At 40.4% G+C, this 26,119-nt stretch overlaps 1 protein-coding gene across 1 annotated transcript in view; it reads right to left on the minus strand.

The window, feature by feature from the left end:
* The window catches only part of DNAH11 (dynein axonemal heavy chain 11), a 355,283-nt gene extending 333,642 nt beyond the window's left edge, over positions 1-21,641 (minus strand). Inside the window, exons 1-6 of the mRNA XM_063667481.1 lie at positions 21,111-21,641; positions 19,559-19,702; positions 5,654-5,850; positions 4,860-5,049; positions 3,370-3,469; positions 144-355 (exon numbers count right to left, since the gene is read on the minus strand). Coding sequence (XP_063523551.1) covers positions 144-355; positions 3,370-3,469; positions 4,860-5,049; positions 5,654-5,850; positions 19,559-19,702; positions 21,111-21,473 — 1,206 coding nt within the window. The 5' untranslated portion in view covers positions 21,474-21,641. The remainder of the gene's footprint in view (positions 1-143; positions 356-3,369; positions 3,470-4,859; positions 5,050-5,653; positions 5,851-19,558; positions 19,703-21,110) is intronic.
* Positions 21,642-26,119: the final 4,478 nt, after the last annotated feature.

Genomic DNA, 26,119 nt, shown 5'->3' on the forward strand with positions numbered 1-26,119 from the left:
CTGGCCTTTGTTACCATAAATGTCCTTTCTGAAAAAAGAAAAAGATGGTGTTCTTACTGTATACTAGATTATTCTTCACTAGTCTCGTAAAACCTACCTCACAGCAACAATTCTTATTGTTCCTGTTTTTTGATGCTTCATACCTGGTTAATGAAGAGATTACAAAACTCTTGCAATAAAACTATAACCCGAGCTGGGGTGTTATAAAACTTGGAATGACTCCAGATCAGACAGATGGTATGAAATAATGGAGCAATTAATATGCGGGTCTGTGGGAATTCCATCTCCTGGAGACACTGGATGTGTCTCCTCAGAGGTCTCAGGTAAAGTTCCACATCTTGGGCTTCGAGAAGGGCTGAAAGCAAAGAACCATCATTAACGTGATTCCGGTTTTTTGTTTTTTTTTTTCTAAATTCACTTTACATGTAGAAGAGAGCCATGTAAAACAACACGGCCACACTTAAATATTATCATAGTTCCCTTTATATTACTTATCCTACAATCTACACATGAGCAATTTGGAAGACTTTAGACACTGTCCATCTGTAACTGAGTCATTTGGGAGAGCACTGATCTAGTTACCCACATAGCATAAATAAATTGTGATGGAAAACCCAAGGGGAAAATATCCCTGGAGTCTAAAGAAATTTACTCAACCCTGTGGAAACCGTGGGAATAAAACCTCTTTGCAATGTTGTCACTTTATGGCTTGGATTACAAACTTCGTCACTAGAATGTTAATTCCTTCTAGGAACTTGGTATGAGCACAATTGAATTGTTTACTCTCTCATTCCAGTTTCCTATGACAGTAACTCATGCAATGATTGAGAAAAATTATATCATTAATAAAAGTTTAACTTAAAATTGTTAAGCACAGTGATGAAAGGATTTTGAAACTCGACAGAGGTGAGGTTGTACAACATCATGAATGTACTAAAACTTGAATGAATTATATACTTTAAAATTGTTAATTTTATGTTATGTGAAGTTTATTTCAATAAAACAAATGTTAAGCATGGTAAATATTTTTTTAAATGCTATAGCAGGCCAGGTGCAGTGGTTCATGCTTGTAATCCGAGCACTTCGGAAGGATTAGTTGAGTCTAGGAATTCGAAACCAGCCTGGGCAAAATAGCAAGACCCCATCTCTACAAAAAACTTAAAAATTAGCTGGGCATGGTAGCAGTTGCCTGTGGTCCCAGCTCCTCAGGAGGCTGAGGTGGATGGATCATTTGAGCCTGGGAGGTCGAGGCTGCAGTGAGCCATGATCATACCACTGCACTCCAGCCTGGGCAACAGAGCAAGACCCTGTCTCCAAAAAAGAAAAAGGAAGAAAAAAAATCAAACAAAAAATGCTATAGATATGAAAAAAACATTTAAATATTTGACTCTCATTAATGACTGCTTAATCGAATCTAAAGTTTTCTCTTGCTTAGCACTGGTCCTTTTAATATACCATAAATGGATCTCCATGAGATTCCATTTTGCTCCCAAGGCTACAAATACCCTTGATGAACTGAGAACAAATTTTATTATGAAAGTAGGGAACAAAGTCAAGTAAATTCTAGTTTTTGTTGTTAACCCAAAAGACTTGTGTCAAGAACAAAAAAGCCCTGCTTAATTTTGTCACCAGGAGTCAAGGATGAACCAGCCACTTGGTGTGTAACCAATTAATCTGTCTGTGTAACCAATTAATCTGTCTATGTAACAATAAAGCCCTGAGAATAAAAAGAAGGTTCAGGAATTATTCTCTTTCCCAGATGTACTCATGTTTCAAAATTACTATTTTTATCAATGTTTATGTCAAAAGTATATAATCGTATCTAGTAGGTAAGTGCCCTTAAATATTAAGTGTCCTTAAAATGTGATCAGCATGGGTGGTGACTCCACAATGCCTGAAGTGTGTCTTTGAGAAGAGCTCTCTTCCTTCAACTTGACCATGGGTTTGGGCCACTTGTTCTATTGAGACGTGTTTTTTTCCTGAATCTCCAGGCCACACATGCATAAGGCTCAGAGGACCCCTGGGATTCATTCCTGCAGAATCTGTATCCAGAGAAAATTTTCATCCTATGCTAACACAGAAAAAAAAATGCCAACTGCTTCTATTTATTGAAGCATACTTACTACATCTCTAGTACCTTGTATAGTGTATAATATGCTATCCCTAACCCAGTGATTCTCAACCAGGAGAAATCTTGCCCCCAGGGGACATTTGGCCATGTCTGGAGACATTTATGATCATCACAGCAGGGATGGGGCCAGCAGGTAAAGGCCAGAGATACTGCTAAATATCCTACAATATGTAAGATGGCCCCCCACACAAAAAAATTATCTAACCCAAAATGTTGATCATGACAAGATTGAGAAATACTAAATCCACATAGCAATTCTTCAAGGAAGGTGTTAATAGGCCAATTTGGCCAATGAAAAACCAGAGGCTTAGCAATTTAAAATGCTCAGTAAGCAGGGTTGGGACAGGAATTCAGATCTCACAGAGCCCCTGCTGTATATATTCCTCCTTATCTTATGCCCTCTTTTTAAACAGAATTCATGCAGAAAACCCTAAAGATGTATTAAAACATTTTTGAAGTGAATTTTCAGTATTTCCTAACTTTCCAAATGTCACATGGGAAAAAATAAACTTCTTAATGTTACAAACAAAAAAAAGTTACTTGTCCATATTATCTCCAATTTTATTATTTGAAACCACAGTATCATGTATATCCATAAATAAATGCTTATACATGTGCAAAGAAACATGAACATAAATCAAGGAACTGAGCAGGGTTGTCATCTTTGGGTGGGGCTGAAACTAGATAGTAGAAGGACAAGGATGGTGAGAAGACTTTCAACTGGATATCATTTTATGATTCCTGGTTCGTAACAAGATGCATGCATTGTCTATTCAAAATTCAACAAATCCTCCACTCTGTACATTTAATCTTCACCAAAACTTCAATGATGGCTTTGAGTGTTTGCAAGCTAAATAACTGGTTACCAAGCACACTCAGGGAACTGAACTGATGAATAACTAGACTCACCATAGCCCAATCTGCTGACTGGAAAACCTCTATCCAGAGTTATTTTTTTTTTCCTCTGAATGAAGACCTCACTCCTGCACAAACATTCTAATTAAAATTTCAATCTGGAGCCACTTTGGCAGGTATCTACTATATACCAGATAAACTAAAAGTAGTTTAGTATGGGTGGAGAATATAGTACAAAGGGTGAGATGAATTTATCATTAGAAGAGCCAAGAGCAATCACTCCACAAACATGGTGGAAGGGTAAATATCAAGGCCGAGCAGGCAGGGGCTGGATCATGAGCAGATGGTGATATTGATGCCAGGCTGAGGAACAAGAGTCTTACCATTTTCCACAGCCAGAAAAATGTCCTTCAGAGTAGGAAAATAGCTGCTTTGTTTAGTTGTCAGGATCTTAACCATTTTGAGGACAATAGGTGCCTGAAGCTAAGTTAAAAGAAAAAAAGAAGTTTAATAAATATAAACTCGATTACTAAATACATGCATTCTGTAATAAAATATTTAAATTCTATTTCACTCACAAGTGATACAGTATTTAACACTCAAAGTTATATCTGGTTTCAAGTTGAAAATAATTTTAAAAATACATTTTTTTCTTAGCCTTGTATTTTATTTTGCATTTAAGTTTTTATTTTATTTTTTTTATGCTCAACTTGCCTAACCCCTGCTAATTTATTTTTTATTATTATACTTTAAGTTTTAGGGTACATGTACACAATGTGCAGGCATATGCATTTAAGTTTTTAAATTTGGATATATATTATTATATGTGATAGTTATAATTGAGTGTCAACTTGATTGGATTGAAGGATGCAAAGTATTGTTCCTGGGTGTGTCTGTGAGGGTGTTGCCAAAGGAGACCAACATTTTGAGTCAATGGACTGGGAGAGGCAGACTCACCCTCAGTCTGGGTAGGCACCATCTAATCAGCTGCCAGAACAGCAAGAATAGAGCAGGCAGGAGAAGATGGAAAAACAGACTTCCTGAGTCTTCTGGCCTTCATCTTTCTCCCATGCTGGATGCTTCCTGCCCTTGAACATCAGAATCCAAGTTCTTCAGCTTTTGGACTCTTGGACTTACACCAGTGGTTTGCCAGGGGCTCTTGGGCCTTTGGCCACAGACTGAAGGCTGTACTGTTGGCTTCACTACTTTTGAGGTTTTGGGACTCAGACTGATTCACAACTGGCTCCCTTTCTCCTCAACTACAGACGGCCTATTGAAGAATTTTACCTTGTGATCCTGTGAGTCAATTCTCCTTAATAAACTCCCTTTCATATATACATATATCCTATTAGTTGATCCATCTAGAGAACCTAATATATTATATATGTAAAATATTAATTTTTCCATATAAAATTTCTGTTTCAGAAAATCTCCAAAAGACCTGTGAATGGATGTCTTAACTTTTAGAACCTTAAGTAAGTAATTTGTATGGTAAGCACCCAGCAGAGGAGCCAAAGTTAGTCTTTCCAAAGCGGTGTCTCTCTACCAAGCAAGACCTCACTCCTTCCCAAATCAATTAAGTTGACTAATTAAATTTTCCAGTCTTCAACATTTCCCTGGGTAAGTACTGCTCTTCCAAGGTAGCACAATATTTCCAATCATCTCAAATGCTGTCAAAATATTCTCATAAAGGCAAAGTTACTTTAAATTAATGTCAAAAGTGCACACCACACATACAGAACTCTGGATTAAGAAAAGAGGGCAGACCAGTAAATTACACAAAGACAGTGTGTTAAATCTTTAAAACTATTGGTCATTGCAGCTCAGGAGACATTGCTAATTTAATTTACAATTTCTAGGGCTATCTACTTACTTGATCATAAATGCATGACAGATTTTCTCTCCTCATCATCCAGAAATCTAGTTCTGCTTGAGGAGACAAGTGAAGACCATTCAACAAACGCTGCACTGAATCTCTTTCTACAATTTCTTGGATTTGATGTGACCATTCAATAACCACAGATTCAATTGCATGGAGTATTCTCCTTTCATTTGACTGTGGCCTACAAACATTAAGATAATCAAATAATTCAAAGATGAATCATTTTATCCAAAGACATAGATTTTAATAGTTATTTTAGGCATCCATAAACTAGTTTCCTAAAAATAAATTCTTGAAAATCCATTATTTTTATGGTCTTGATTTGAGTTGTGGGGTTACGTTATTCTGTCATTGAAATATCTCTAACCTCAAAAAACATTGTTAAAGAATTATATCCTCAAAAACCATTTCACTAAAGGAATAATGTTGCTGGCCTGGCAATTACTACAGTTTGCTTTTTGTATAATTTGCTTTTTAAAAGCATACTTCAAAAGGAAATAATACACATGGTGTTTCTGCACTTATTTTAAAAATATGATGTAGTTGTAATTCTCTATTTGCTAATGGGTTTGCTAGGGGTGTGATATTAAATGGATATGCTGACTTTCCATTTTATTTTATTTGTGGAGATGAGATCTCACTATGTTTCCCAGGCTAGTCTTGAACTCCTGGGCTCAAGCAACCCTCCCACCTCAGCCTCCAAATTGCTGGGATTATAGGCGTGAACCACCGTGCTGGCCTGGCTCTCCACTTTAATATCCTGTATATATTGCACTGTTACGTACTTGTTCTCTGAACAATTCTGATCCAGATCAATCTTTCCTGCAACAGTGGGAATTGGTAGAAGAGTTCTTCTAGACATTTTGCCCCTAAAAATATACATCTTATTTTTCATGACTTCTATGTGATATTCCATATCTTGTGAAGTAAAACAGGACCAGGACTTATGGTTGTTCTTATTAGAAAGAACTGGCACTAAAATCTAGAGAAAGAGAAACACTGTTAAAAGCAGTTAAATTAATTTACAGACAATGCATTCCTTCAAAGATTTTCTTGTCGTACAAAATTGGCAACAAAACTGTCCAATTTCATAAATATCATCCAATGATATCAAATCTACAAAGAGAGGACAAAGTCAGTGACCCATTTAATCAATTAGACATAAATTCTGTCAAAGTGGAATTAGCATACTGCTTGTTCATTTATTTACCCATTTATCAAACATTTGTGGAGGTTCCCAATAACTCAAACACTGCATGAAATAAGCAGCTATGTCAAGTAAGTAAACTGCCCTCATGTTGCAAACTGAGCACACTGGCAGGCACATTAATGAAAACAATCTTTCTGAATCATATGGAAGCTAGAAGTAAATTAATCTTCTGAAGCCCTAGGTGGCATCCCAGAGGATTAAAGTTTGGGTAGTCAGAAAGATGTTTATTCAGCCACACGGACCTTATTCAGAACTCCTTCTACCGTGAAACAGGAAACATCAATGGAACTATGTGAAAACTCTGAAAAAGTATTTTTCCTATTTCTAGAGCCTGGCATATATTATGTAATTAGTAAGAGAATGCTGCATTAATGAAGTTGGTCTCTTCTTGCTTTCCCTTCAAGTATCTATTCATTTTAAACTTTTTTTCATTTTTCTGATATAATCTATATATAATCTGTCCAGTTTATAAACATTTTACTATAAAACTTGAATTAGCCAAAATGCTCAGAAAATGTTTATTCTACCCTTTTAGAGTTTAGTTTGATGATACAATCTTCTAGTTAACTAAAAACAAGCTGAAAATTCACTTTCATTTTTGAATGGTGTTGAAACAAATGTCTCCAAATATTATTATTATTACCTTTTCCTACTTAGCACCCATTACATGTCACGCTAGTAATACAGAGATTAGTACAAGATAGTCCCTGCCCTCAGTGAGCTCAGTAGGTGAGATCCTGGAACTATGACACTCAAGATAAGAACTGTCATGATTAGAGGTATGTCCAGGATGCATATGAAAACATGGGAGAAATATCTGCCTCTGGGAGGGAATGGTATTAAGAAAGACTTGCCAGAAAAGTTGTTACTTGGTTTGAATATTTAAGATGAAAGAACAGGGCAAGGCAGGTGTTATGATGTGAATATATGTCCTCTGAAAATTCATATACTGAAATCCTAACCCCCATAATGATGGTATTAGGAGGTGGAGTGTTTGGGAGGTGTATTTGTCATGACGGCCGAGTCCTCATGAATGGGATTAGTGTCTCTATAAATTAGGACCAACGGAGCTTGCTCGCCCCTTCCACCATGTGAAGACATAGCTAGAAGGGGCTGTCTACAAACCATGAAGCAGCCTTCAGACACCTGAATTTACTATTGCCTTGATTTTGAACTTCCAGCTCCAGAACTGTGAGAAATAAATGTCCAGTATTTATACACAATCAAGTCTTGGTATTTTGTGATAGCAACCTGAACACAGTAAGACACCAAGCATTCCAGAAATTAGAACACTGATAAAATCGTGGGGACTCAGGGAGCATGGTGCTTGTAGGAAACTGCCAGTTTGACCATCCTGGAAATAGAACCAGTACCCCTGAGAGAAATGGCAATACTTGGGCTGTGAGGAAGGCAGGGTTAGTTTGTGAAGAACTCTGCAAACAGGCTGAAGAGTTTAGGTTTAAGCAAATTAATACAGGAACAGAAAAACCAAATACTGTATGTTCTCACTTTTTTATTTTTTATTTATTTATTTATTTTTTTTGAGACAGAGTCTCACTTTGTCACTGAAGCTGAAGTGCAGTGGCAAGATCTCGGGTCACTCCATCCTCCACGTCTCCTGGGTTTAAGCGATTCTCCTGCCTCAGCCTCCCGAGTAGCCAAGATTACAAGCATGTGCCACCATGCCCAGCTAATTTTTGTATTTTAGTAGAGACAAGATTTTGCAATGTTGGTCAGGCTGCTTTCAAACTCCTAGCCTGAAGTTATCTGCCCTCATTGGCCTCCCAAAGTGGTAGGACTACAGGTGTGAGCCACCGCACCTGACCATGCATGTTCTCACTTACATTAATAACTAGGAGCTAAACATTGAGTACATATGGACACAAAGAAAAGAACAACAGACACTGTGGCCTTCTTGAGGGTGGAGGGTGGGACAAGGGTGAGGACTAAAGAACTACCTGTCAGATACTATGCTGATTACCTCGGTAACAAACTCTCTGTATACCAAACTCCCATGACATACAATTTACCCAGGTAACAAACCAGTACATGTACCTCTTGAATCTAAGATAAAAATTGGAAAGAAAAAAGTTTAGATTTGTTGGGCTGAACATGCATTACCTACTGGGAGACTGTTTTCTAGATTAAGTCCTTGATATCAACAGCTTTTTCTAAAAGTCAGGCTCAAAGAAAATTAAAGTTATTCAACATTTCTAATGTACTGGGTACTGTTTCAGACTTCACTCTATTTACTATTCTGAGAAAACATTTTAAAGGATCCGTTTTTGAGGCATAGTAAATCTAAGTACTGGCAGCCAGCCTGCAGATGTGACAAATCACCCAGCTCAGGCACCTAGAAAGTCACAAAAAGTGAACAGAATGTAGAGAATGGGTCAGCCCCTAAAAGGGAGGAAAGTTTCATTGTTAGGAAATCGAAACTTAAGCGGAGAAAGCGACCAGAGTACAACCTTATAAGGGAGGTAATGAAACTTAGGCAATGTCTGTGAGAATTGTAACCCCATAGTACTCAACTAATGAGGAACTGGGGGAAGAACTTCCATGCTAGGAGATAAATGACCTGCTATAGCTGCCCCGGGTGTGCCTGCCTACCAGACACCCAATCTTGCAAGACCGCCATTAAAAGTCTTGCTTCCACTGTTCTTCGTGTCTCCAAGTCCATTCTTTGGGTTCAGATGGGTAAATGTGTTTCTCACAAACTTGGGGGCTTGTCTGGGATCTCTGTGCCCGTGTAGACTAGGACTCCAGGCGAGGGCGGAAACACGTCCCACAAAATTTAAGTGGCCCACTCTGTCCAGGCGTCCTGGATCCCTGCAGAGGCCATAAACAAACCCAAGACTGTTATTCAGGAGGCAGTGGAGGCAACACAGGGAGAAAAGCAGGCACCATGAAAACCAGGCAACGTCATGCACGAGCCAAGGGAGGAAAATTGGACTATAAGTACTGCCTTGGTGGTTGGGCATTTTCAGAGGTCAAATGTGTGTAAATGAGATATAACATAGATATGAAGCAAGTGCGGAGTTCGAATTCCAATCCATAGTTCTGTTCTCCCACGAGGGAAATGTCCAGAGACAGGCAAAGCAATTGGGGTGTGCAAGAAACCTCCAGTAGTGGGGGGTTGAGTACACAGGGAAAAGCTTGGACACAAAGACTGACCAAAAATGAGAGACAGAAATTCTAGGCCTATGGGCCAAAGGAAAGAGGGAGCCAAAGAGACTCCCTCTGACATTCCCCCAGATAGTCCTTTGGGAAGAATGAGGTTTGGAGGGACAACCCTTGAATCAGGGACAAGGAAAGGCAAAAGATGATAAAGTGTTGCTGTTTATCTGGCCTAAAGACCCCATTCCTAAGCCTTTGGTCTTTTGGCCTGTTTGGCTCAGATAAAAATTGGGTGTGCCAAGCTTTAATTCTCTATATGAATGATAAAACTCCATCCTCACAAGAGGAGATGGGTTACACTCTCTGCTGGATCAAGGAATTAGCCCCCCATGTTCCCCTTCAAAGAAGAAAAGAAGCCTAGTAAAAAGCTCCTTCCCAGTGAAAAGCCCTGGGACCCCCATCATCCGTACCCCCTCCATGTGTCTCACAAAATAGGGGACAGGAAAATAAAGGGGCAGCAGGAGGGTTAGAGGAAGAAAGACCTGCAGACCATGGCAGAGTCTAACCAACTGCTCCTTTAAATCCTTATCCAAATTTGAGAAAATAATTAGAACAGTGTAAGAGGATATTGAGAACTTCTCTATCCCTTCCACACAGCAGACATCTAGCATATTCCCTCTTAGGGAAGCTCCCATACACAGGGAGAGATTGGCTTTGTAAATGCTCCTCTTACAAGTACTGAAGTTAGGAATTTCAAGAAGGAAATGAAACCACTTCTAAAACATCCCCTGGGTTTAGCAAACCAGCCGAACCAATTCCTAGAACCCAGCTTTTACACCTGGGCTGAAATGATGTCTATCACAAGTACCCTTTTCACAGGAAAAGAAAGGGGAATGATTAGGAGAGGGGCCATAACCATCTGGGAGAGGTAACAACCCACCGGGCAAGACGTCTTGCCAGCTGAACAAAAATTTCCAAATGTCAATCCCAAACGAGATAATAATGATACCGGGGGCCAGGTGCAGGGCTCATGCCTGTAATCCCAGCATGCTGGGAGGCCGAGGTGGGTGGATCACCTGAGGTCAAGGCCTCAAGACCAGCCTAGACAACACGGCAAAACCTCACCTCTACTAAAAAATATAAAAATTAGCCGGGCATGGTGGTACGCACCTGTAATCTCAGCTACTCAGGAGGCTGCGGCAGGAGAATCACTTAAACCTGGGAGGTGGAGGTTGCAGTGAGCCAAGATTGCACCACTGCATTCCAGCTTGGGCAACAGAGTGAGACTCCCCCTCAAAAAACAAACAAACAAACAAACAACAACAACAAAGAATCCCAAAGAACAGACACAAATGCAGAACCTCAGGGAACTAATAATAAAAAGGATCAAAAAGTCCTCTACTGGGACACAAAAGGTCTCAAAGGCATTGGAGATTCAACAAAAACCAAAAGAGGAAACTTCCTCCGCATTCCTGCAGAGGGTCAGAGACTAGATAAGAAAATACTCCAGATTAGATCCAGAGGACCCAGTAGGGCAAGGCTTTTTGAAGGTTAACTTTGTAAGAAAGAGCTGGCCTGACATTAAAAAAAAATTACAAAGGATTAACAGATGGAATGAGAAACCAATTGAGAAATTACTAAGGGAGGCTCAGAAGGTCTTTGTAGGGAGAGAGGAAGAGAAGCATAAATAAAAATGAAACTCATGGTTCCACCGTGGAAGAGGTAGTCAAAAAAAGGTTAGATCAAGATCCCCCTCGAAGGAGACAAAGAGAATGATAGATATCGACACAAAGAAAGAAGGGAAATACATGGAAAAGCTCCTAAGACTATGAGGGGATGTTACAAGTATGTAAAGCCAGGGCATTTTAAAAAAGAATGCCCTAAATGGAAAAAAGAAATGGTGATCCACCTCATGACCGTTGATGAAGACTGGGGGGAGAGTTCCTTCTGAGTAGGTTCCATCAGGAGCCCTGAATAAATTTGAAGGTGGGACCCGAGGGAGAAGTGACATTTTTGGTTGATACTGGTGTGGATTGCTCCTCCCTAAGTCACCAACCAAGGGGTACAGAACTCTCTAAGGAAAAATTGATAGTATCGGGTAAAAGGGGAGGGACTTCAGGTTCCGATATTCAAGAAAATGTTAATTAGATTGGGACCAAAATAAATTGGTCACTCTTATATGTTCCTAAAGCAGAAACTAACATCCTGAGTGGAAACTTGATTGTGGGATTGGGTTTAGGATTAGGAATAAAGGAAGGACAAAAAATAATAATAATGGGCCTCCCAAAAGAGGAGGAGGAAAGAAAATTAATAACCTTGTTTGGGTTAGAAAAGGCAACAGGGGAGGGTTAATAATCACACCCTTACAAATTAAACTAAAACAACCAAGAGAAGTAGTTTGCAAAAAAAAAAAAATCCCATTTATACTGAAGGGAGAAAGCATCTCCAACTGGTAATAAAGGTATTAATGAAAGATGGACTATTAAAACCCTGCGTGTCACCCATACAACACTCCAATTCTCTCAGTCAAAAAGCCTAATGGGTTGTTGAGATTGGTGCAAGATCTAAGGGCTATGTATTAAATTGTCCAGACCTATCACCCTGTGGTGCCTAATCCCTACACCCTCCTCAGTAAGATACCCTGTGAACATAAGTGGTTCAGTGTGGTGGATCTAAAAGATGTATTCTGGGCATGTCCCTAGACTTTAGGAGTAGAGACCTCTTTGCCTTTAAATAGGAAAATCCTATTAACTGGGAGAAAATAATGGTACTGTTGGACTGTGCTGCCGCAAGATTTCATGGAAGCCCCAAACATATTTGGTCAAATCTTAGAAAAGGTCCTGGAGAAATTCCAACCTTCCAGGGGAAACCAGTTGTTATAATACATAGATAATCTTTTAATTCCTGAGGAGAAGAGGGCCGAGGTATCAGAAACCACCATAAGCTTACTTAATTTCACAGACGAATGGGGATTGCAAGTCTCTAAGAACAAATTGCAGTTTGTAGAAAAAGAAGTTAAATACTTAGGACACCTAATTAGTAAAGGGAAGTGAAGAATAAACCCAGAAAGAATATTGGGAATAGTGGGTCTGCCTTTGCCTAAGACAAAGAGAGAACTCCAAAAATTTTTAGGTTTAACTGACTACTGTATGTAATAAATTAACTCATGCTCAAAAAAAGATTCGTATCTCAAGTTACTAGAAGAGAAACCTGATCCCTTGCAATGGTCCCAAAGGAAATTCGGGCAGTAAAACAGCTAAAGCAGGCCTTCATTACAGCCCTGGTCCTGGCCCTCCCTTTTTTAGAGAAACCATTCCATCTGTTTGTAACAATGGACCAGGGAGTGGCCCTTGGGGTGCTCACCCAAACCTGGGGAGGGAAGAGGGAACCTGTTGCTTCTGCCTCCAAGCTTCTTGATCTTGTCTCTCAGGGGTGGCCTGAATGTGTACAAGCAGTGCTGCCACAGCCCTGCTGCTAGGAGAGTGGAAAGCTAACCTTTGGTGGGGCCCTAACAGTAAGCAACCCACACTGGGGCAGGAATATATTAAGTCAAAAGCCAGGAGATAGTTAACAGATTCTCAGACTCTAAAATATGAAGCCATAGTAGTTAAAAAAATGATTTGCTCGTAACAACAAATATTTGCCTAAATCCAGCTGGTTTCCTATGGAAAGGAGAGGAGAAAAAGAGAGACATCAGATCAGAACTGCTTAGATATCATAGAATACCAAACAAAAGTTAGACCAAACCTTAGGGAAGCTCCACTACATGATGGGATAAGGCTGTTTGTGGATATGTCGTCCCAAGTGATAGATGGCAAGAGACATAATGGCCATGCTGTCATTGATGGGAATAAACACTTCTTGTGTGAGAAAGGTAGATTACCTAACGGCTGGTCAGCCCAAACCTGTGAATTATATGGTCTTAACCAGGCCCTAAAGCTCCTTAAAGCCTAGGAAGGCACTGTATATACTGATTCTAAATATGCCTGTGGGGTGGTACACACTTTTGGAAAAATCTGGACAGAGTGGGGCCTAATAAATAGCAGCGGAAAAGAACTGGTACACGGGGAACTGGTCAAACAGGTTTTAGAAAGCATCCTGCTTCCAGCAGAGGTAACCATAGTTCATGTAAATGGTCATCAAAAAGGGGACACTATAGAAGCTACAGGAAACAAGCTTGCAGATGGCACTGCTGAGCAAGCCTTCCTGGAGGAAAAAATCAGAAGACTATTTAGCCTGATCCCAAACATCCCTAAGGTAGTATTAAGGCCCCAGTTTATCAGAGAGAAGAAGGAAGAATTAGACATGATAGCGGTCAAACTGAAGATGGCAAATGGGTACTTCTTGAGGGAGAGAAATAAGTAAACTCCATGAGAAAACTAATATCTATATTACACAAAGGGAGTCTTTGGGGACCCCAGGCTCTGTGTGATGCAATACTTAGGAATTATGGGTGTGTATAGGGATTTATACCCTCACTAAATAAGTATGTGGAAGTTGTGTAACTTGTCAAAAGACAAACAAAAAGGTGATTATAAAACAGGCCATGGGAGAAAGACCTCCCGGACTAAGATTATTTGAAAGCATTCAAGCAGATTTCACAGAAATGCCCAAAGTAGAAAGACTAAAGAATTTACTGATAATCATAAATCACCTTTCTGGCTGGGTAGAAGCCCTTCCCCTTCCATAGCCACCACTGGGAATGTGGTCAAAATAATATTAAAGCAGGCTGTACCTAGATTTGGCCTCATGGAAAACATTAATCCTGTCAATGGGAGCCACTTTACCTCAAGGGTGTTAAGGGGAATTATGGAAGGTTTCAAATTAAATGGGATTATCACACCCCTTGGCATCCCCCTTCCTCTGGAAAGGCAGAAAGAATGAATCAAACTCTCCAAAAGCATATCACCAAACTAATCTTAAAAACTAAATGCCTTGAACCAAATGTCTCCCAGTAGCACTCCTTAGGATTAGAACAGCCCCAAGAAAAGACTTGGGATTATCCCTCTACAAGTTATTATATGAGATCCCATATTTGGGCACAGCTAGACATCTCCCTACTATAGAAACCAAGGATCAATTCTTAAGAAATTATATACTGGGCATATACTTCACCCCGTTATCCCTTAGGTTAAAACGACTTCTGACTCAAACTTCACCTCTTGAGTTCACGGCTCACTACTTCCAGCCCAGCAACTTGGTGCTGACCAAGACTTGGAAAGAAGACAAGCTCCACCTAAGCTGGAAAGGTCCCTATCAGTGCTCCTGACCACTGAGCTGGCTGTGCAAACAGCTAAACTGGGGTGAACTCACTATACTCAAGTCAAGGGACTGGTTAAAAAAAAATGTAAGGGAGAAAAAAAGACGAATGTAAAGTGCATGGGTCACCTAAGGAACCCTTCAAGTTAACTCAGAAAAATCTAAAAAGAAAACATAGGCTGGCCCCATTTTGGAAGTTAATATGGCTGGGATGGGCTACTATACAAAGAGCAGATCAAAATGGAAACTGGCAGGGGACTCCTCCCTACCCAATCAGGTCGCTTATTAATGTAACCAAGACGGTAGCATCCCAAACTATAAGATTTAATGCCTGCCAGGTTTTACCTTGTAGGAATGTGGAAAACCAGAAACAGCTCTCTCAAGTGGATAAATATTTTTTCCCTGAACCAAATACAGGTTATAGTAGAATATCACCCTGCCCCAGCTGGGATAATATATGGTGGACTACCCAATTTCAGGGTTGGACAGTAAACATGGGGTGGGTAACTCCAGCCTGGAGACCCTTAAAGAATAAATTACATCTGTCCAAGGGCTCCCCACCAAGTAACTGCCAGAATTTAAAATGCAATCCTATACTCATCACCATTGATAATCCAGCTCTTCTAAACCAAGAACCAAAAGTAGCATCTCGGTTATATGGGTTGGTGCAAACACCACAGGGAAAAACCCCCTAGGGCAATTTTTTCTCAAACTAATAAAAAACTCAATCCCCCATTTGCCTGGGACTACTCCAACCCTAAACCCTAATAATCACTTTAGTTCACCAAATGACCCTAAAAGGGTAAAAATAATTAAGGTAAAGGATTTAAAGCAAACCTTAGAAATCGAGACAGAGTATGGGAATATGAATGCCTGGGTCAAATTTTCAGTACAAGCCCTCAACAAGAGTAGCCGATATGAAGTGGAACAACTTCAGGCACAGGTGGTTCTGTTTCCCCTAGGATGGAATACCAATCCTAAAGAAATGCACTGTGTGTTGGCTCCATACCAGGACAACGATGCATGGGGAAATGAGACTTATAAAAGTCTGTCATTGGCCAGGTACGGTGGCTCATGCCTGTATACCCAGGACTTTGGGAGGCCAAGGTGAGTGGATCACCTGAGGTCAGGAGTTCAAGACCAGCCTGGCCAACATGGCGAAACCCTGTCTCTACTAAAAATACAAAAAATTAGACAGGCACAGTGGTGCCTGTAATCCCAGCTACTCAGGAGGCTGAGGTAGGAGAATTGCTTGAATTGGGGAGGCAGAGGTTTCAGTGAGCCGAGATTGCACCATTGCACTCCAGCCTGGGCAATAAGAGCAAAACTCCATCTCAAAAAAAAAAAAAAAGTCTGTCATTGCTCTTTCCCGCATTGCAGAGGTCAGATCCCAGAGCAATTCCCTCGTTCTCCATAGGGAATATGAACTACTCCTCTTGCCTCTCTAGGCAGGGGGCAAACTTCAATAAGCCCATAGGAGAACTCTCAACTTGTATCCACTTTCTAAACATCACGAGTGAGTCAGGCAATGGCAATTACCCAGCTCTGCATATGCCCCAGGCTAATGGCTGGTGGTATTGTGGGAAAAGGAACCTCTGTAACCTGTTACTGTCCAGTTGGATCAGGACTTGTGCTTTAGTCCAATTGCCTTCACTCTGGCATTTCCTAAGATACCCGAAAATACATATGGCCACCAAAATCGGAGATATATGACAAATTCTTTTAATCCCAATATATATGTTAACTCAATAGGTGTCCCTAGGGGGGTGCCTAATAAATTTAAGGCCCAAAACCAAAGAGCTCTGGGTTTAAGTTAGTACTCTTTTGGTGGTCAACTATTAATAAAAATATGGATTAACTATATCTATTATATTCAACAAAAATTCATCAGTTATACTAAGGACACTCTCAAAGGGGTAGCTAGCCAGTTAAATGCCACCAGCCAAATAGCCTGAGAAAACAGGCTTGCACTAGACATGATACTAGCAGAAAAAGGGGGTGTATGTGTTACGCTGGGTGGGAAGTGTTGCATTTTCATTCCCAAGAATACCGCCCCAGAAGGCACCATCACAAGAGCTTTACAAGAACAACCCTAGCCAACAAACTAGCAAAAAATGCTGAAATTAATAACCCATTAATGGGTTGGGTAGAAGGTTGTTTTAAAAAATGAAAAGGTATGATAGGTTCAATCCTTACATCTCTCATAATTGTGGCAGGAGTCTTAACAGCAGTGGGATGTTGTATTCCCCCTGTGTAAGGGGACTAGCACAAAAATTAAAATAGCTATTAATAAACAAATGTGCATAACTTACTAGCAAAATAATCTGCTACTATTAGAAACCAAATTAAACTTGCTCTCCCATAAGGAAAAAAGTAAACAACTTCTAGAGTGATTCAAGAACCAAAAGGGTTTAGATAAAAATAAAACCAAAGAAAGTAAATAGAAAAGAGGAGGTAATTTGTGAGAAAACATTTTATATGGTCAGTTTTCAAGGCATGGTAAATCTAAGCACTGGCAGCCAGCCTGAGGATATGACAAACCTCATGGCTCATGCATGTAGAAAGTCATGATAAGCAAACAGAATACAGAAGAGGAGTCAGCCCATAAAAGGGAAGAAAGTTTCGTTACTGGGAAATCAAAAATTAAGTGAGGAAGGGGGCTAGGGTAGAACATTATAAGGGCCATAATGAAACTTAGGCAATGTCCAGGAATATTGTAACCCCATAGTACTCAACCACTGAGGAAATGGGAGAGGGGCTTACGTGCTAGGAGGTAAATTACCTGCTGTAACTGCCCCGGGTGTGCCTGCCTACTAAACACCCGATCTTGCAAGACCGCCATTAAAAGTCTTGCTTCTGCTGTACTGCGTGTCTCCGAGTTCATCCTTTGGGTTTGGAAGGATAAATGTGTTTCTCACATTATTCCATGACAAAGCCAACTTCTTTTAAAACTTAATGTCTGTGTCATGAGCTGGGGATAAAACACTACGAAATTCTGAGCCACATGCTCTGGAAAGCAATTAGTAATTCAAACAGCTAAAGTACCTCTAGAAATATCATTTAAAACAAATAGACCTGGGATGTACTTATTAATTACAATAAATTTTATCAAATATATACAAAGTAAGTCAATTAATTTAAGGTTTTGTCTTATTTTAGTTGTAAGTTTGTATAGTTTTTGCATTTGTAAGAAAAATAAACTTTCTCTATGAACCAAAGTCAGGTCCACCAAGGACATATACACCTATAGATAAAAGAGCAAATGTACCTTTGCTGTGGATCTCTTTACTTACCTTCTGTTTCTCTTTTTAAACTGTGGGGTTTCTCTTTATGACAGTTCTTAAACCATTCAATACAATTACTGAGGAAACACTTTCAAAATACAGAAGCCTGGGCCCCTCTAGATTTTTTAAATTGGAATTTCCAAGGATGGGGCCCAGATATTGACTGAGAAGAACCAAATGATATTTTCTTTATGTCTTGGTAAGCATTCACAATTATTGTTTCTTTTGAAATGTGGGCCAACATGATACATAAAGAAATAACCATATGACATTTTATGTACTTTTGCTAAGTATAATTATATAATACAATCTGGTGACAAATAACAACATATGGAAACACATCATAATGTTGAGGAGCAGGCATACCTTTTTCAGAATGTTAAGCAGATCCCGGTACTGAGATAAAGAAAGAGTAGAGAAATTTGAAAAAGGCTTGTATCTTCTGTTGCCAGACACAGAGAGTAGAGTAAGAATTTCATATGTAGCCCTGCCCCTCCAAGTTCCAGTTGATAGTGGTCTAGATTCTCATATTGAACCAAAGTCATCAGATTCAGTTCAATTAAAATCTGAGCACCTGCTGCATACCAAAAATTGTTCCTGGTATTGAAGTTAAAAGACTGTCTTCCTAGCACCTCCCTGAAATGAGCTAAAGCCAATTAAATTCAACAGGAGTGAAGGGAAACCCAGGCAGGATATGGGAGTTAGGGATGAGAGACTTTGGTTAGTCCAGCAGGAAAATACCTCCCTTCGAAAAGACAGAAGAAGAGACTCAAAAAGTAGAAGAGGTGTGATCATGAGAGACTGGTAAATAACTAGTAATAAATATGTCAGCAATTTTTCCTACCTTAAATATCGGCCTTGGCAGGACTACACTGATTACAGAGGTCTGATTTACAAATTGGCCTTGTAGACAGATACCTAACCCAGTGGTTCCCAAAGCTCACTGTACATTAGAATCACCTGGGAATCTTAAACAACTGCTGCTACCTGGCTCCCATTCAGGATGTTCTAAATTAATTGGTATGGGTGTGACCCAGGGCATTGTGTTAAAAGTTCCCCCAGGTGATCCTAACGTTCAGCAAAGTTTGAGAGCCAGGTTCTAGTTCCATGGAACCTGGTTATTTGGCAGTTGTTCTTCAAAGCTAGTCCACAAACAAAGAGCATCAGCATCAGGTTAGAAATGCAGAACCTCGGGCTCCACTGTAGACTGAATGAACCAACCTCTTTCACAAAATCCCCAGGCAGTTCTTATGCACAATAAAGTGTCAGTAACATTGGTTGAAGACTATTTCTCTATTTTAAGAGGAGAAAAACAAATTTTAAGAACCATTTCTAACACTTTCATCACCTTTTCCCATTATCTGCCATGAGTGAATCTTAGTCTTTAACTGTTAGTTTCTAACAAGTATAAAAAGGAACTGATAATACTCATTTTCAAAGTGTAAATTTGTCTCTACTCTGAATGTGAAGTTTAAAACCTACTGCTAAGGTGCAAGAGCCTATTCAAGTTGCTTTTTATTTGCTTCTATTATCTTGGAAGGAAGAAAGGGAGAGAATGATCCCTGCAATTGCCACCTGTTGAATATTAGCATCAGTAAGCATGAGCTCCTTTCAGGAACAGTCTAGATGTTATGACTCCATCCACCTGGCTAGAGACTCCTGGCTTCTACAAGCTTTTTTTTTTTTTTTTTTTAAACCACCCCCATCCCCTTCCCGTCCCCTCCTAGCTCTTCTTTTTTTTAATTATCAGAGTTGTCCTAAATAATTCCAAATGTCATGGAGATAAGTGAAAGCTTTAAATATTAAAGACAGACCAGTACCTCATCGAGGAAAGCAGATACATGTCCAAGAGACAACGCAGGTAACTCTCCAAATAAAACCACTTGAGAAAAGTCATTTACTCCAATGCTTTCAGTAATCTTCTTGGAAATAAAAACAAGTTTATGATTTGCATCTCTTGGAATCTAAAACAAGAGCAAGATAATTAGTTCAAGTAGTTTTCCTGTTAACAAGCAGGATTTACTATATCCAACTTGTAGCTGTACTGCTAGCAGAAGAAACAAAACCTGGCGTCTTGCCTGCCCTATAAACAAGGTCCTTCTACCACTCTTCCCTAGTATGCAGAGAGTATACAGTTTTCTTTGTTCTTTTACAATGCTAATTGCACAGCATTACTGGTGTGGAAATATCACCTTTTAAAGGCATGCCAATTATACCAGATCATTATACACCAAAAAAAAAAATCTTATAACTAAAAACAAATAAGGAGCATGTAGGCACGTAGAATGTTTCAATCCTGAAGGGTTATTTTTTATACTCTTCTCTGGTTTGGAAATAAGCCAAACTGAGATAAAGACAGGCCCAAGAGGTTAATTTGTATTTCTATCAAAGAATAGAAATGTATAACCAAAACATGCTAACATTTCCACAACTACTGAGTCATTCTATTGAACATTATAATAACTTAGGTAATACTAGAGTTGTGTTCTATCGCCTTGTCTACTGACAAACTTATTTTTTTAAAGTTACAATTAGAAGAGTCCTAAAACAATAGAATTCAAAATTCATAATACCCTAAGGCAGCCTTCCTATTACTCTCTTTCTTCTCTGAGATCCTATTTCCCAACTATTACAATGACCACAGCTAGTGATAAAACGATATAACATGTTAAACTGAGCATTGCGCTACTTAAAAATTGTGAATCTTGCTCCAAACTCATCATACTTGAAAAATACTAAATACAAGTGCTGTACGTTAGGTGATACGTTAACCTTTTAGTGGACAAATCATCTAAATTCAAAAAGAAAAAAAAGGAAGAAAAGGAAGGAGGGAACTGCTCCCTCTAAATGTTCAGTAAACACCCATGTGTGCGGAGATTGCATGGTCATTCCTTTTTAAAGACTCAATGTTTTTGCCTGGGGTGAAGTGTTGTTGGCACGTAATCAAAATACGTGACAAGTTATATGCGCTCTGCCAAACACCACATTTTTTAAAGGATGTGCCTCCAGAGTGACCCAAGAGCAACTGAAACGCAAGTTGTTTGGCACAGAAAGCCCACCTTGCGCCTAACACCCAAGCAGCTAAAGAAAGCGCTGGTTTTCTTGCATTATCCTGGTCGAGCAGGCTCAACGGGGGATTCTCGGTCAGATACAAACTGCTGACCTAGGAAACTGACCTGCAGCTGCTAAACTGCAGAGTGGGTGCACGTGGGGAGGAGTCCCGCGGGCCTTCAAGCCAAGATGGGGACTTCAAGCCAAGTTTTTTAAAGTGCCCGAGTGAGCGCCCCGCGGGAATCCAAAGGGGCGCGACTGGGCTGTCTCCCCTAGGTAGTTTTGTTGGATGGGCAGGTCCCCTTGCCCGTCGTCTCTTACCTCCTGGGAAGCCGCAAGGCGCCCCGAGGCGGCGACGCTAAACACAAGGCAAGCCGGGCTGGTGCTTTCCAGAAACTCCCCAAGAACCTGCCGGTTGTCCTCGTTTTCCACATACTGACTCCATTTCTCCTCCGTGAACCCCAGCATCATCGCCAGGCGGCCGCCGAGGAAGCGCACCCGCGCGTCTTGGGCGAAACTCCGCGCTCTCCTGGCCGCCGCCTCCTCCTCGTTCTCCTCTTCCTCCTCCTCCTCCTCCTCGAGCTCCACAGCGCCCACTGCCTCCAGGCCGGCCCCCGAGATTAGGGGAAGGGTCGGGGCTTCTCTGAAGTCTCGCGCCTCTCGGGCTGCCACCTGGGCTGCCATTGGGCAACCGTCCGAGGGAACGCGGGGCCGACTGGCTCCTCACCCGAGACTCTGGGCCCCCCGAAGTGAGCGAAGACACCTCCGGAAGCGCCCACCCTCCTCCGCGGTCGCCGCGAGCGCAGACCCTAGCCTCCCACCTGCTGCTACTTAGCAGCCGCGCCACTGCGCACAGCCGTAGCCTCGCAGGCCGAGGCGAAGGCCTGGGACAAGCAGCGCGTCCCGTTTCCCGGGGGACGGTGTCCCCGCCCCAGCCCGCTGGGGGCGGAGTGAGCGCACCGCGCCACCGCCCAGTAGACGCCAAGGCCAAGGCCGAGGGGAGAGGCCTTCGGGCTCTAGGTCCCGAACAGGGCCGAGAAGACGCGTGTCTGGGGTGGGTCTGAGCCCCAAGTACGCTCGCTCCACTGCCCTCCGGCTCCTTCGCCTACTGGACACTTGGTGGGGATCCCAGCATTGGTTAAGTGCTCTGGATGAAGCAATGCTCTCTTGTGCCAAGCTCCGTGCTAATCTCTTACCTTGACTAGTTGACATAATCCGTAGAAAGCCAAGTCTCTGACTGGTTAGTCTTTGTTTTATGGGCAGGGGACTAAGTTACAAAAATAATTTAACAGAGAAGTTTCGGGGCCCAAGTTGAAGGCTGTTATTCACCTTTCCCAAGGTGTCCAAATATTACCAGAAAAGAGCCAGTCCTGCAATTCAACTTTCCTAGTTGTGGGAATCCAAGATCTAAGTACTCGAAGTCCTCCTGATTCCCATCCTCAACCTGACACTTACTGGAACGTCAGTACACCCAGTAAGAGAACGCACAATGCCCTTTCGTGATCTCCAAAATGTTCCGAAAATCTATAGTTTTATCATTTAATTCAAGAGTAAAAATGTCAAAGAGAAAAAGCTTCAGATTAAAAACAGTTTCATGATACTGAAATAGGATTTCACTGCGGTCCATTAGTGGCTTTTGTTGAGACTATTATGGAAATTCTAATTATTAAAGCAACCAGAATTTTGAGGAGGAGTCCTCAACTAAACTTTTAAGTTTCCTTTGTTAATTGTTTATTTCAAACTAAAGTCTTCAATCCCCACCCCTTCCGTGGGGGCTACTGAAGGACTGTTGCCTACAATAATCCATTTAATACCTGAATATTGATAGACATTTCCAGAAGATGAGATTTCAACGACTTTTTTCTTTTCAGGATATTAACTGCCCCTGAAAACCATCTACAAGTTTCCAGTTATATGATCAGATCAGAATCTTGAAATAACACAGGCCCTTGAAAAACTTTGATAATGACTTCTAACCTGTCAAGGCTGCTTTATATTGTCCATAATAATCTTTGGGGCCCCCAGTTGCTGGTATACAAGGCTAGCAATCACCAGTTCCTTCTCTCCCCTCTTATATTCCAGCTTCACATCCCTGTACCCTAGAAAATCAGGAATTCTGTGAATAATAGTTGAATTAAATTGAAAGTGAATAACCACTTTCAAATCTAGCAGGAAAATTTTTTAAATAATGCTAACTTTAAAGTGCAATTTCCAAAAAGTTAAATATGTAACTCGAAATATAAGATGAAGATATGTCAAAGATTTATTTAACTCATAAATGAGGAAATCAACAAAATTATGTAAGTTCCAAGGACAGTTTGAGAAAGAAATTTAGCAGCATTGGAGAAAGACAGGGTGAGTCAGATGGCTAGGTTCAATACAATACTCATTAATGTCATACAGGGCAAAATAATCCTTTGTTTTTTAAAAAATAATTTGTTTTTCCAAAATAAATTACATCTGTATTGAACAAAAATCTGTAAATAAAAACATAACTTCACAGAGTTTGAGACTTTGATCAATAGTAGTTAATGAGTCCAAAAAAGATACTTTTCCCTAAATAATTAATAATCCTTTCATTGGCTGGTGAAGCAATGTTTCAATGTGACAGTGAATGAACATGGCTTTACCTTGTTCCCAAGTTTTATATATTTTTTCTCAATAATAATAGCTAACATTGATCAAGTGCCAACTATGTGCCATGTACTGTGCTGAGTTCATTCATTTGTCTAACAAATCTTTATTGAATGCCTACTAAGTGCCAAGCACTGTTCTAGGTGCTGGGAAATATAACAGAAAACAAAACAGATTAAGTTTCTACCCTCATATTGGTGATACAGGCTAGATTTCTACTGAATAGAGTGGATCTACACCAACTGAATTTGCATTCCATTTCTATTTTCTAGGTGCCTGAGTTTCCTCACCTGAAATAGGAAAAATAAAATGGTAGATGAGATTATTTTTTAGCAAATATCTCTCCCCCAACCCCACCTTCATGAAAAGAGTATGCTTATACCTTTTTGTGCTATTAAAGTTGTGGCTGGCCATGTGACTTGCTTTGGTCCATAGGATATTGGCAGACATAACAAACAGAGGCATCGCTTCTTTTGGCTAAGATCAAGTGTAGTAGCAAACAGACACTTGGAATGTCTTCGCATGGTGAGGCTTGCCTTCTTGTGCCTCTGCCACTAGAAGAACATCCCTAGTTAGCTTGCTAATGCAGGGAACCAGCCTGGACCTGACTTTTGTAGCTCAGAGGCAAGTCCAGTGAAGGCTAGTCTTGATCAATCTACTCTCAGTCAGCCCACAGATGCATGAAAATAATGAATGATTATTGTTTTAAGCTACGTAGTTGTGGTGAGGTTTGTTATGTAGTGATAGTATGGTAATAGTAAATGATACACCACATTATAGAGTTGTGAGAAATAATTCGGCTTAAATATGTTAAAAGCACAAACACTTAGGCCAATGCCTGGCACATTTATTATTAGTTGTGGAGGGGGAAATATGAGAAACTAGTCAAGCAAAGATATAATATGTTTATTATGTCAGATGTGAAAGGAAATTAAATTTTGGGACTCTAAACTCATTTAGCCAATGGGAAAAGTCAAGCTGGGAACTGGGTCATGCAAATCTGCCTCCCCCTTTTGGTTCCTAAATAAGATGGCTACAAGATGAAAGGCTACACGCCTCCCCCATATTTTGCCCACAGGGAAATTATTGGTGAGCTGTTAAAACTTCACCATGGCAATGCAAATTGATAGCTTGTCTTTCCAGGTGCAATCACCCACCAGGCACAAATGCATATCTGATTGTTCCCCTACCCCATTTTGTTATCTTATGTAAAATGCGATTTCTCACATTCTTCCTCTGCCCGCTTTTGTTTATGTGAAAACCTGTGTGCTTCTCAATATCCTGCCCTTTCCCCTTTAAATTTGGAGCCCTCAAATTTATCTTCGGAGAAAGGCATAGACTTGTCTCCCACAGTGTCCTTAACTTTGGCAAACAAATCTCCTAAAATGATTGAGACTTGACTCGTCATTTTCCTCAATTGCCACAGATGATAAATTCTAAGAAGAAAAGCAACGGAGGGTAAAAGGTTGGTTATGGAGAGCGTGTTAATTATCATTTGTGTTTAAGGAAGGGCTTACTTTTAAGCAGAATTCTGAGAGTGAGCCATGGGTTCTGGAAGAACATTTCAGGCAGAGGGAAGAGCAAGTAGACCCACAAGAGAGGATGCTTGATTTTTGAAGAAACAGCAAGAATGCCAGTAAGAGGGAGAATAGCAAGAGATGAGGACAAAGAAGAAATATGAGACAAAATCACATAGGGCTGTGATAACAGCTAGGATTTCCTTAAAAGAAGATGATGTAGCAGAAACTGCTAACTGTCCCCAGTGTCCATTCACCTTTTCCTTCGCTTGGTAATACGACATTTACCCCTATTCCAAGTTTTAATGGGACTCATGTTCACCCAAACTGTATACCTCATTTACTTTCACTTCATATTAGCTAAAAGGGAAACTGGAAATATTCTTTGTAGCTAACGTGAAGTGAAAGTAAATGAGGTATAAAATGCTTGTATCATATTCTTAGAATTTCCCAGTTCTCCATTTCCTCTTGTCTTTCCAACTTGCTGACTAGTATATCAACATGAAATGCTGAACCGTGTTCAATTATACAAATGTCCCTCAAACATATAGCAAGATGCTCAACTTCCCTCACAAAAGAAAAATACAAATTCAAACAAGAATACAATACTATTTTTTCACTTACTGGTTTTAAGACTGACATCATATTATTGGCATGGCTGGGGAAACAGGCACTTTCATACATCACTTCCGGAAATTCAAAATGATACAACCCCATAGAATTCACTGATTTCTAGAAAAAATCCTATGGATTTGTCCTTTGACCCAGCATCTTTATTCTAGAAATCTATACACAAGGTTAGTCATTATTGCACTAATAGTAAGAGCAAAAGACTGGAAATAAGCCAAATATCCTGCCATAGGAGATGGGTTCAATAAACTATCTAACATCCAAACAATGGAGTAATATACAGCTAAGAAAAGAGAATGCAACCAGCTGGGGCCTCCTGGCACCCCCACCCATGTTCTACAGCCGACAGAGTTCTAATTTCCCCCTGGGATGGATTGCCCAGAGTGCAGGACAGGCTACCACCTTGGCTGTTTGTGTGTCTCAGCCAGTCCAGCCTATGGGTCTTGGAGAGCTCAAACCAATCAGGAGCTGAAGGGATCCCCAACACAGCACAGCTGCTCTACCAAAAAGCAGCCAGACTGCTTCTTTAAGTGGGTGCCTGATCCTGTT

Source organism: Pongo pygmaeus, chromosome 6 (genome assembly GCF_028885625.2).
Source record: "Pongo pygmaeus isolate AG05252 chromosome 6, NHGRI_mPonPyg2-v2.0_pri, whole genome shotgun sequence".
Lineage (NCBI taxonomy): Eukaryota > Metazoa > Chordata > Mammalia > Primates > Hominidae > Pongo > Pongo pygmaeus.